Source organism: Macaca mulatta, chromosome 13, assembly GCF_049350105.2.
Source record: "Macaca mulatta isolate MMU2019108-1 chromosome 13, T2T-MMU8v2.0, whole genome shotgun sequence".
NCBI lineage: Eukaryota > Metazoa > Chordata > Mammalia > Primates > Cercopithecidae > Macaca > Macaca mulatta.
This window is the reverse complement of record NC_133418.1, coordinates 69,219,989-69,232,713: the sequence shown is the minus strand read 5'-3', so window position 1 is coordinate 69,232,713 and position 12,725 is coordinate 69,219,989. Positions and strand designations below refer to the sequence as shown.

At 36.0% G+C, this 12,725-nt stretch overlaps 1 protein-coding gene across 17 annotated transcripts in view; it reads right to left on the bottom strand.

Annotated features, from left to right (window-relative positions):
• The window catches only part of CCDC88A (coiled-coil domain containing 88A), a 130,421-nt gene that overhangs the window by 100,782 nt on the left and 16,914 nt on the right, over positions 1–12,725 (bottom strand). For all 17 annotated transcript variants that reach the window (XM_015112381.3, XM_015112382.3, XM_015112389.3 and 14 more), the window contains exon 3: positions 45–153. In XM_015112381.3, coding sequence (XP_014967867.1) covers positions 45–153 — 109 coding nt within the window. The remainder of the gene's footprint in view (positions 1–44; positions 154–12,725) is intronic.

Here is a 12,725-nt window from a genome sequence, read left to right as displayed (position 1 = left end):
TGTAAGTAGTTATTAAAACCCCAAATTTTAAAAAGGGCACTTACCTGGTAATAAAATTTTATCTGTCTCACCAAAATGGATAGATTGTGCATTCTAAGTGAGGCATCATTATTGACTTTTTTATTTACTCTCTGACTCTCCAATTTAGGATTACTGTAAGAAATACAAAAATACTTTAAAATTACATAAAATACTACTATCAACCTATATATAATTAAAATTAATCATATAATACTTTTTTACTTAAATAAATTGTGTGCTCACCTGCATTAACAGAGATGGTCCAAAAGGGCAGATTATTACTTTGACATGTATTCAGTGCTTCTAATTAATATAAATGCAACTGATTTCCCAAAGCAAGAACAAAATTAATTTCAAGCCTAAGTCAAATGTTGCCTTTCACTGTCACGTTGCCACTCCACATTCCTGGGATGAATAACTATTTCCTTTGAATATATAGTTCTATCACAAAATAAATCCATTTAAAATATGGGCTAATAACCAATAAATGTTATTTCTCCTCACTGGGTAATAGGGATTATATTTGAACAGGCAATGTCCCAGAGAAGTTCAAGGATAAAGTGGATGACACAGGTTAGTTAGTACTTTTATCTTGGGTAAAACTGTAGAGTCAATGAAAGCAAAGGGCTCAATAATCCTGAGGCAGCAGAAACTGCAGAAGAAAAACAGTCAAGCCATCCATGGTTTAGAATGGGAAATTGTGGCACCTCCACACAAGGATGCAGAAAAGTCAACAAATTGACACCCATCCAACAGGAAATAGAAACTGAATAGAAATGCCTCATTCTTTAATCTGTTCCCTTTTTACACAGTCCATTGCATTCCTAATGCCTTTAGTTCCTTCCCTAAACAGATTAGACTCTATGGTGCTTTCTTTCCATAATTCTCAAACTTTTAGGTCTCAAGACCTCTTTGTAATCTTAATTGATGACTCCAAACAATTTTTGATGTTGCGGGCTATCTTTAATTAATACTTAGTGTGTTAGGAATAAAGACTGAGTCTTTATTCCTAGGGCATGGTGGCTCATGCCTGTAATCCCAGCACTTTGGGAGCCCCAGACTGGTGGATCACCAGATGTCAGGAGTTCAGGACCAGCCTGGCCAACATGGTGAAACCCCATCTCTACTAAAAATACAAAAATTAGCCAGGTGTGGTGGCGTGCAACTGTAGTCCCAGCTACTTGGGAGGCTGAGGGAGGAGAATCGCTTGAACCCAGGAGGCAGAGGTTGCAGTGAGCCAGGATCACACCACTGTACTCCAACCTGGGCTACAGAGCGAGCCTGGAAAAAAAAAAAAAAAAAAAAGAACTAAAGACAGAACATTTCAAAGTTATGTATGCATTAACTCACTTTAACAAAATAATATACCCATTACATGCTAACAAAAATCAAACAAAAAGAACTTAGAAAACTGAGTGGCATTGTTTTACTATTTTGTGTATCTCTTTAATGTGTGGTTTAACTTTTAAAAAACAGATTCTTATCTTTGCTTCTGCACTGAATCCATTGTTTATTATTTTGGTTCAAGCATATGAAGACATTTCACCCTCACATGTAGTTAGAAGTGGGAAGACCCTATGGATCCCCAAAAGGATCCTCCATCCATACTCTGAGAACCACTGCTTCAAAACCACTGTTTGCTTGCCACCACTCCCAACATCTTGATTCTTTTGTCCTTTGACCACATTCTTAATCCCCAACCTTGGATCAATTCAACCACTTATGCTGAGATTACTCAAGGGACTAGTTGAGAAAATAATGCAATCAAACTAAGCTATTAATAAAATAGGAAGGGGTAGCTATTACAGAAAGGAGGAAGATGCCTTCTTGCCATAAAAAACTAGAAAACTGGACAAAGCACGAGAAAACTGTTTTCAGACTTTGGACAGCAGGTAATGCAAGACTAGGTTCTCTCTAGTAAGGCAGAGAGGTGCTTTCCAGAATGAGGTATGGGAAAATGGGTAAACCAAGTCTTGTTGAATTTGAGGAGACAAAGCTGGAGTTCATGGATGCTGAACTGACTGACACATTCAGAAAAGAATACCAAAGAAAAGGGAGCTACACTAACAAAGAGCTCCAAAAATCTGCCTTTAAGATTTTGGCTGTGGCTTCACACAAGCATGGATGTAGTGGCTCATGCCTGTAATCCCAACACTTTGGGAAGCTAAGGTGGGAGGAATGCCTGCAGCCAGGAATTCAAGACCAGCCTGGGCAACACAGTGGGAGCCTGTCTCAAAAACAAAACAAACCAAAAAACCAACAAAATTTTGGCTAAATACTAAATTGTGCATGTATAACCTAAAACTCCACAAGGCTAAGCAGAGATCAAATATAAGAAAGCTGTAAGCTAAACAATTCTCAGAGCTCACAATGTAAAGAGAGAAATTTGAGTTCTGACAAGCAGAGTTGAGTAGACTTAATGAACGTCCAGAACATACAGCAGAGACCGCACAAGAGTCATGTCTTAGAAGGAGGACTAAATCAGCAGATGAGTAAAAGCTATTCAAGAACCCCACCCCCAACAAAACAAGTCTTGAAAGGATCATGCTGATTGCAAGTAACCTGACAACCTGCCAAAACAAAGTTCGTCACTCTAAAAGGACAAGGTCCAGACACTCCAAAATATAATCATTACAATATCCAGCATAAAATTAAAAAAAATGAATAGACACAAAATATCAGGAAAATGTGATCTATAACCAGGAAAGAAAATGGAAACAGTCAACAGAAACAGACCCAGAAATGAAAAAGATCACAGAAATAACAGACAAGGACTTTAAAACAGTTATTATAAACCTACAAAAGGATTTAAAGAAAGACATGAATATTAGGCAGGAAGAAACGTAAATCATGTTTTGAAAAACTCAAATGGGACTTCTAAAGCTGCAAAATACAACTACTGGAAATGAAAAATTCACCACACGAGCTTAACAACGGATTAGAAACTGTATAGCAAACGATTAGTGAACTTGAAGACATTACAATAAAAACAATCCAAAGAAGCAAGGAGAGAGGGGGGAAAAAAGCTGAAATGAATGAACGGAGCCTAATGAGCTATGGGGCAGTATTAAACATACATTACTACATAGTCCAATCTTAAGAATCCATTCACGTTTCCCTACTTGTCCCAATAATGAATGGATGTTCTTTACAGGAAATAGATCCAGTTCAGAATCACACTTGGCATGTGGTAGTCTGAACTGCAATCTTTGATCTCTTTCTGGCTGGAGATTTCTCAGCCTTTTGTTGATGTACATGAACTAGACACTTTAGAAGGGTTACAGGCCACATACTTGATAGAATGACTTTCAGTTGGGTTTGTCTGATAAGACTGTGCTGACTCATAATTAAGTTCAGGATATATATCCTTAACAGGAAAAACACAGAAGAGATGCTGTGTTCTTCTCAATGCATCCTATTAATATATGGGCCTGGCTTGTTTCCGTGTTCTCCTTTATGTTTCACTGGTCTACCTATATATTCCCACGTCAACAGCACCACCTTAACAACTATAGTTATTTACATCTTGATGTGTAGGTAGGGCAAGATGCCCTGACTAAACTGTTTTTTCAAATTTATCTTAACTATTCATTCATGGTCCTTGATGATTTTTAGGATCAGCTTGTCATATTCTGCATAAACAAAAAACAAAACCTATTAAGATTTTGACTGAAATTGCACTCAATCTACAAATTTATTAAGAATGAACTGACAACTCTACAGCATTGAGTCCTCCCACTGATAAGCATGGTGTATCTCTCTACATTCATTCAGCTCTTCTTCAAAACCATTTTATAATCTTCTTCAGGAAGGCCTTTTATTAGATTTATTCCTAGATGCTTATAGTTTTTGCCATTAAAGTTAATGTAATATTTTAAAAATGTATTTGCTGATAGGTTAATGCTGATATGTGAACATCAAATGACATGCTATCATTTTTTGTTTATTCTTCTCAATTTTAGCAACAATGCTAACCTTTTTTACTCTAATAGGTTGTCTACTGGTGCTTTTGAAGGTCCTCTTGAATTTAATTTGTAGCTTTTCCATACTGATAATCAATTATGCCAACACCATTTTCTAAAGAGCTTACATTTCTCACTGATTTCAGATTCCCACATTAAGTGTATGTCTACTTTTGGAGTCTATTCTGTCCCACTAAGCCATTTGTCTATCTCTGTGTCATTAAAACCTTGTTATACTATATAGTTTATTATTATAGCTTTATTATGATCTCAATTCTACTAAGACAAGTCCCTTTCTTTTGTTGTTGTTTTTTCTATACTGTCTTCATCAATTGAACATAGTGACCTTTTCTATCATTTTAGGATATTTATAAGGTTCTATGAAAAACCTTGTTGGGATTTATTGACATTAGTAATATTAATTTGATTAAAAACTGGCGTTTCATTTCCATCAGTAAAAATTTAAAATTTCCCCACGGAAGTCTTACATATTTAAGTTTTTTTTCTTACTTGGGTAAAGAAGCTTTTGTTGCTTTGTGAAATGGATTTTTTTTTCTATTACATTGTCTACTGGTGCTATTGTGTAACAGTTGAAAACTATAGGGTTTTGTTTTTGGTTTTTTGGGTTGTTTTTTTTTTTTTTTGCCACAGAGTCTCACTCTGCCAGGCCGAAGTATAGTGGCACGGTCTCAGCTTACTGCAACCTCTGCCTGCAGGGTTCAGGCGATTCTCATGTCTCAGCCTCCCGAGTAGCTGGGACTACAGGCACGCGCCACCACGCCCGGCTAAGTGTTATTGTATTTTTAGTAGTGATGGGGTTTCACTATGTTGGCCAGGGTGATCTCAGCCTCCTGACCTCAAGTGATCCACCTACCTCTGCCTCCTAAAGTGTTGGGATTACAGGCGTGAGCCACCGTGCCCAGCCAAAACTATAGAGTTTTTGAATGCTGAATGTCTAATTAACCACCTTTCAAAACTTAGTTTACTAGGTTCACGTTCTTGGGTTTTCTAGGTTAAAAAAAAAAAATCACACCATCAGTAAATGACAGTTTATTTCCACCTTTTCAATCTTGCATTACATTTCTATTTCTTTACTTGGTGCATTAACAAATAGAAATGGAGACAACAGATATCCTTCTCTTGTTGTTCTCTAAGAGAACTGCATTTAATGTTTCACCATTAATGCATGATGTTTGCTGTAATTTTCTGATAGATACCATCTATCAGGCATTCCCTTCCATTTCTATTCACTGTCTGAATGGGTGCTGAACTTTATCCAGTATTATTTATTTTTTATTTTTTTGAAGACAGAGTCTCCCTCTGTTACCCAGGCTGAGATGCAATGCCATGATCATAGCTCACTGCAGCCTTTAACTTGTAAGCTCAAGAAATCTTTCTCAGTCTCTCAAGTACTTGGAACTACAGATGTGCACTACCACACCTAGCTAACTTTAAAATAAAAAGTTTTGATTTTTGGTTTTTTTTTTTTTTGAGACAGAGTCTCGCTCTGTTGCCCAGGCTGAAATGCAATAGCACAACCTCCGCTCACTGCAACCTCCACCTTCCGGGTTCAAGTGATTCTCCTGCCTCGGCCTCCTGAGTAGCTGGGATTAGAGGTGTGTGCCACCACACTTGGCTAATTTTAGTATTTTTAGTAGAGATGGGGTTTCACCATGTTGGCCAGGCTGGTCTCAAACTCCTGACCTCAAGTGATCTGCCCGCCTTGGCCTCCCAAAGTGCTGGGATTACAAGCATGAGCCACCGTGCCCTGCCTAAAAAATGTTTTATAGATGAGATCTCTCACTATGTTGCTCAGGCTTGCCTCAAACTCCTGGCCTCAAGTGATCCTCCTGCCTCAGTCTTCTAGTTAGCTAGGATTTCAGGCACAAGCCACAGCACACCTGGCATATCCAATTTTTCCTACATCTACTCCCACCTGATCCTTCTCCATTAATATGTTAATGTAGTGAGTTACACTGTTACATCACCCTCAAAGTCCTAGACTACATACTCTCTCAGCTCCAGTCTATGGTATAACTATTCCCCTTTATTTGTACATAACTCTGTCATGGGTCTTCCAATACTTGGTCTTTTTGACTCCCACTTTCTCACTAGATTCTAAGCTCCTTGAAAAGAGGGACCGTATCTTCTTATTCATGTTTTTGTTTCTAAAAATTAGCATATTTCCTAACACAAATATTGTTTGAATAAATAAAAATAAGAATAAACAAAGACTAAGCATAGTGTTTTTTAAACCATTGCTTTCTATTGAGAGTTACAAGCTGACAATCTCCAAGCTAACAACTCACTTGGCAGCCTGGAATAGGTTCTCTTACTAAGGTGCGTATCAAAAATCAGTTGAATAATAGAGTCCTAAACTACAATTTGAGATCTGCAGAACAAGTAAGACTATTAGCAAGGCAAGCTAAATCTGACCTGTGACTGATTTATGCTTATTGCAAGACAAATAGTGAAAAAATCAGAACAGCCCAAGGCAAATGAGAGTTTAAATGGAAAAGTGAGTCTCTCAAATAAAAGCATCAACTAGAACTAGTTACTTACAAAAAACAAGGAGACTATATTGTAGAAGTCAGATCACGTGTCATGGCAAACAAAGACAAATAGCAGCATGGTCAAGAAGTCATGGTAAAACTGAAGGAAAAACCCTGTTTTATTTAGGCAATCAACTCTGGTATCTTTTTTTTTCTTTTTTCCTTTTTTCTTGTCTGGTATCTTTTTTAGTCAGTAAGTTAAACAAATACTCACTGAGTACCTACTGTACTGGCCACATTACTTAATGCATAAAAGCTGGGTCTAGTCAAGCTATCATTGTGGAGAAAACTATACTTGTAATTGGGAGAACAGAGTAAGAACAACACCAGTAACAAAAATTTCAGGTATATTTACACTTATATAAATTTCATTTGCAAACACTAAATACCTTTCCTTTCTAGCCTTCTTCTATCTTTTATTTCTATTTTCTTTATTCTACATTTGAATCCCTTACATACCTCTCATCTATGACTGCCTCCTACTCATACACTGACCACATTTAGACCTAGAAACACTTTAGAGATACCTGGTTTCACCATAAATCAGAAAACCAAACTAGTAATCTGCCTAGGATCCTAGAACTCCTTTACTCTCTCCTAGTTTTTCCTTTTTAGGATCATTCAAGAAAACAAAGAAAAGACTGACTTTAAAAAAAAAGGTTTCAGCAATGTTTTTTCTAAAACCCAAGTGTACATCATACATCACTGTTTTATTGTATTGTTTGAGCATATTCCCAATTCTGTTTTCACAGTGAGTAATCAAACTAAAGATGATTAATTTCCTTCCCTCCTCCAGTTCACTGTGGTGATATTTTATTATAAACCTGGGTATTTAAATCTAACAATAAGTACTCAAGAAAAAAAAATTTTTTTTTTGAGATGGAGTCTCGCTCTGTCACCCAGGCTGGAGTGCTGTGGCATGATCTCAGCTCAATGCTCCTGGGTTCATGCAATTATCCTGCTTCAGTCTCCCAAGTAGCTAGGATTACAGGCACCCACCACCACACCTGACTCATTTTTGTTATTTTTAGGAGAGATGGGGTTTCAGCATGTAGACCAGGCTGGTCTTGAACTCCTGGCCTCAAGTGATCCTCTCACTTTGGCCTCCCAAAGTGCTGGGATAGCAAGCGTAAGTAACCGCGCCCAGCCTAAGAAAAATTTAATATTAGAACTAAAAATATATATAAATTTTAAAACTGTATTATTTGTAGTGCAAGCTCATTACTACATGACCATATACAATTTGGATTATACTAATTTGGATTATCCAAATACATAATTTGGATATTATACTTTGGATGTGCAATATTCTAATGAACACATGGTGATATCATTCCTTTAATAAATTTTATAATGTAAATGCTACCTTTGTCCTTGACAGAGTTGTTATCAAGATCTGTTTCCTTTAAAGTGTTTTTTCAAAAAAAGTGTTAATGCTTCTTCTTAAATTTTGTGTCCAATATTCCTCACATGATATCTTGAAATTTATTCAGTTGTCAGGAAATTCTACAGTCTTTGCATAAAGCTCTTTCAAGAATTAGCAAGTTTTCCGAATTTAGAATTTTGGTTTAATCAAAATCTTTTAAAATTTTTTTGTAAAAAAAAAAAAATTGATGTTTTATATTAAGTTTTTTTCAGACTTTGCGAAAGACTGCTTTTAACAATTAAAATAATTCTGGGTATAAAAGGAAGGAATTATATAGTTATATACTAATGATACCAGATGAAATTTTAGAAATCTGAGGAAAAATGAAAAACGCAATTTAAATATTTGAGAGAAAAGTACTTCAACACCTAAAATTAACCTCACAATCAAAAGGGATCTTAAAGATAGGTGAATGAAAACTTTCTACATCCCTTCATAAAACTGTGCTGCTTTGTGTCTACAAATCTATGAAATGAGCCCATGGGCTGTGAAGGGATTTCTATGCTCTGATTTGACTCTAGGAAAACCAACAGAATAGTGGAGTTCTTGAACAGGCTAATACCCTAAGCACTCCAAGTCTCTATCTATAACTTCTATTCTATACTGTACCTATTCGAGAGTTATTTTAGTATGAAAACAGAACTGAAAAGTTCCTATTTTTTTATAACCATCAGATGTTATATCACAGTCTATTATTATAAACTTTCTGTACTTAGAGCCCAGGATAACCATTAAGCACTCTCGGCATGGATCTAGAAAGCAATAAACTTCCCCTTATAAGGCTTGAGTTTCCCATTTGATGCAGGCCCAATATGAGTAAGGGTCATACTGACATATGTTAGGATCACAGAAAACAGGCCCTTTCACCCTAAGGATGTGATCGCTTTATTATCCCTATATATGGGCTAAATAACAGAAGAAATTGCTTTAAAAAAAGTTTAAAAAGTTGTCACTCTGGGCCAGGCGCGGTGGCTCATGCCTGTAATCCCAGCACTTTGGGAGGCCAAGGTGGGTGGATCATGAGGTCAGGAGTTCGAGACCAGCCTGGCCAAGATGGTGAAACCCCATCTCTACTAAAAATAAAAATAAAAATAAATTAGCTGGGCATGGTGGTGGGTGCTTGTAATCCCAGCTATTCGGGAGGCTGAGGCAGAGAATTGCTTGAGCCGGGAGGCGGAGGTTGCAGTGAGCCAAGATCGCGCCATTGCACTCCATCCAGGGCAACAGAAGGAGACTCCGTTCCCCACCAAAAAAAAAAAAAAAAGAAAGAAAAAAAAGCCGTAAGAAAAGAAAACAGTATTAAAAATTTCTTCTATAAAAATAATGCATCCAGTATAAAGACAGAAAAAAACACTCATTCCTGTGTGTGTGTGTGCTTTTATCAGCTTCCTCAGGTTGAATCCTGTATTCCAATACTTTTAATATAATAAAAATCACAATACAGTAATTTAAACAAACAGTATGGTATGACTCCAGAATGCTCTAAAAAGAAATGTAGTCTATTAAGTATGACTCACAGAATTCTCTAAAGAGAAAATGTAGTCTATTAAATATTCCAAATATTCTGCCTTTCATTTTGTTTAATACTTAAAATGCAAAACAAAAATTAATTCAGAATAAATAATCACAATAAAGTTTTCATCAGGCTCTTTTTGAAAGTGTTACTATACCATTTTTTTCTACAGAATGTATCTTTGGAAAGGCCGTTTTCTAAAATACAAGATGAGCTATTGAACAAGATACACGTGGCATGTGAAATGTGAGCAAGTACCTTTCCAATCACACACAGCTATTTCCAAGGCAGCACAATTTCAAGTCAACCATCTTCCTTTATAAGATGAAAAGTAAAAAAATGCTTTAGTGACAAATAGCCTAATACAGCTCAAATCTGTTCAACCAGGAGTTAAATGCAACATGGCAGTAAAAGACGGCCTCAAGCAATTTCACATTTATAAATGACCTACTTATGACAAGTTGCGTTAATTTCAATTAAAATAATAAACGGACAGTAGTATTATCAACCATTGTATATAAAAATTTATAAATCAGGAAAAAATATGAAGTTAAAGTTAGCAATTTTGCAACACTAATACTCTAAGATTTGGTCCCTGTATGACCAAGGATTATTTCTTTACTTATTCATTAACTAATATATATAAGAAACAGAAATCTGATAGTTTTAATGGCTCTATGCTTTTCTCCTCCAGACTGTAAACCTGTTGTACGTCCTCTTGGACCATCTGTTCTGTGTTGGTGCTTAACTGATGGGGGTTTTTGATCATGGCACTGTAATTTAAAACTACGGTTGTAGTGTGGTCTTTTAAAATTTTTGAGATAAATTATATAATAACATAACTATGTAATATTTGCATGTCACCATGATACATCTGAAATAACTAATTTACGTATCTAACTTTAAGTGTGAATAAACCAGAATGTTTGCTTGATGAAAAATAATTAACTGGGTAAACAGCACCACCATTAAGGGTTATCCAAGTATCGAAGTAGTAAGGTATTTCAGGAAAATTAGTGGCTTTCTTATTTTGCAGCACTGTTTGGAGGGTACATTACAGAAAATTAGTGGCTTTAAGGGAAAAAATGTATTGGCTAGAGGAGGTGGCTCATACCCATAATCCCAGCACTTTGGGAGGCTAAGGCCAGAGAATCACTTCAGGCCAGGAGTTTGAGACCAACCTGTACAACATAACATAGCAAGACTCCCTGTCTACAAAATAACAATTTTTAATTAGCTGAGGATAGTGGTGTGTGCCTGTAGACCTAGCTACGCAGGAGGCTAAAGCAGGAGGATCACTTGAGGCCAGGAGTTAGAAGCTGCAGTGAACTATGATCTCACCACTGCATTCCTGGATGAGAGAGCAAGACTCTGTCTCAAAAAAAAAAAAAAAAATATATATATATATATATATATTCCTTCAACTCAATTTCTTCCCACTTTCATAAATTCAATTACTTTGCATGACAGCCAACAAGTCTAATATTAATATAAGCTTTTACCTATCTACAGAATATTTTCACATATATTAACTATCTTGATCTTCACACTGACTGAACAGGTCATTCTTGGAGAGGTACGTGACATATAATTACCATACAGAGATTACAGACACAGTCTTTCATGTTTTTGTTCGCATAATTTTGGACACATTAAGTTACCTTTTCAAAAGTTGGAAAATCTATGACATTTTCTCGTTAGTCCAAGATTAAGCTAGCAGTAAAGCATGATATTCACTGATTTAGCAAACAGAAGTAATGCTTTAATTTAAAAACTGCAAATGGACACAAAAATAATTAAAATCCAGTACTATACATATACTTTACCTTGGTTTCATCTAAACTTAATAAAATGGCTGAACCCACCCTTTATTTATTAGAATGTCAACTTAGCCCTTCAAATATTAAGTTAGCAGTTTTTTAACTTTTGGTTTCAGAACCCCTTTTTACTCTTAAAAAATTACTGCAGATTCCCAAAGAGCTTTTGTTTATGTGCATTATATCTATCTATATTTACTATATTAAAATTTAAAATAAAGAATTTTTTAAAATATTAATTCACCTAAACATAACAGTGTTTGTTAACATAAGGAACATTTTTATAACTTTTTCAAAACATAACATTTTAGTGGGAAATAACATTCTTTCACTTCTTTGCAAATCTCAGTGTTTGGCTTAATAGAATACAGCTGTATTCTTAAACCTGCTTCTGCATTCAGTGTGCTGTGATACATTGTTTTTGCTTTAAGTATAAGAAATAATGACTTCACACAAGTATGTAATTAGAAAAAGGAAAATTATGATTGGCACATTCACACAATTATTGATAATCTTCTTTGATATTACCAATATCCAGTAAAGGTTATTTCTTAAAGGTTAAGTGCAATGTGGAATCTGAATATCAATGAACTTTTCTTTCTCTGTTTTACATTAAAATCCATTGGTCTATCTGGCACGTTCAACGGATCTTTTAACTATGTATGCATAACTTCTTAACATTATTCATTGGCCATTTAGAAATTATTGGTTCTCTGAATTATACAGATCTTCCAAATGTCAGCACATTTTATTACTTTAAAAAAAAAAACAGCCAGGCACGGTGGCTCACGCCTGTAATCCCAACACTTTGGGAGGCCGAGGGGGGTGGATCACGAGGTCAGGAGATGGAGACCATCCAGGCTAACACGGTGAAACCCTGTCTCTACGAAAAATGCAAAAAATTAGCTGGGCATGGTGGCAGGCACCTGTAATCCCAGCTACTCGGGAGGCTGATGCAAGAGAATGGTGTGAACCGGGAGGCGGAGCTTGCAGTGAGCTGAGATCAAGCCATGGCACTCCAGTCTGGGCGACAGAGCAAGACTCCGTCTTAAAAAAACAAACAAACAAAAAACAAAACACATTCATTAATATCATCTCCAATCTCATCAGAAAAGTCTTTAAATATTGAGTAGCTGTCAAGTCCATGTTTTCTGTAAATCAAATTTCATCACTGAGAACAATCAGTTGTTTTCCCTGAAGTGACAGGCTCACTTTATTCATTTCTGAGGAACTGTCTGCCCAGTACTCAAGTATTAACAACCAGTTTGTCTGTCATTCTTTCAAATAAAAATGGTGTTCCAAAAAACAGGGACTACTTCAACCTTGCAACTCAAAAATCATGAATACCTTTTCTTGAGATAATCATTGAGCAAGAACATTATATATGGTTCCCATTTTGCCCACAGAAGGTTAAATAGATTCAAGGGTCAAGAC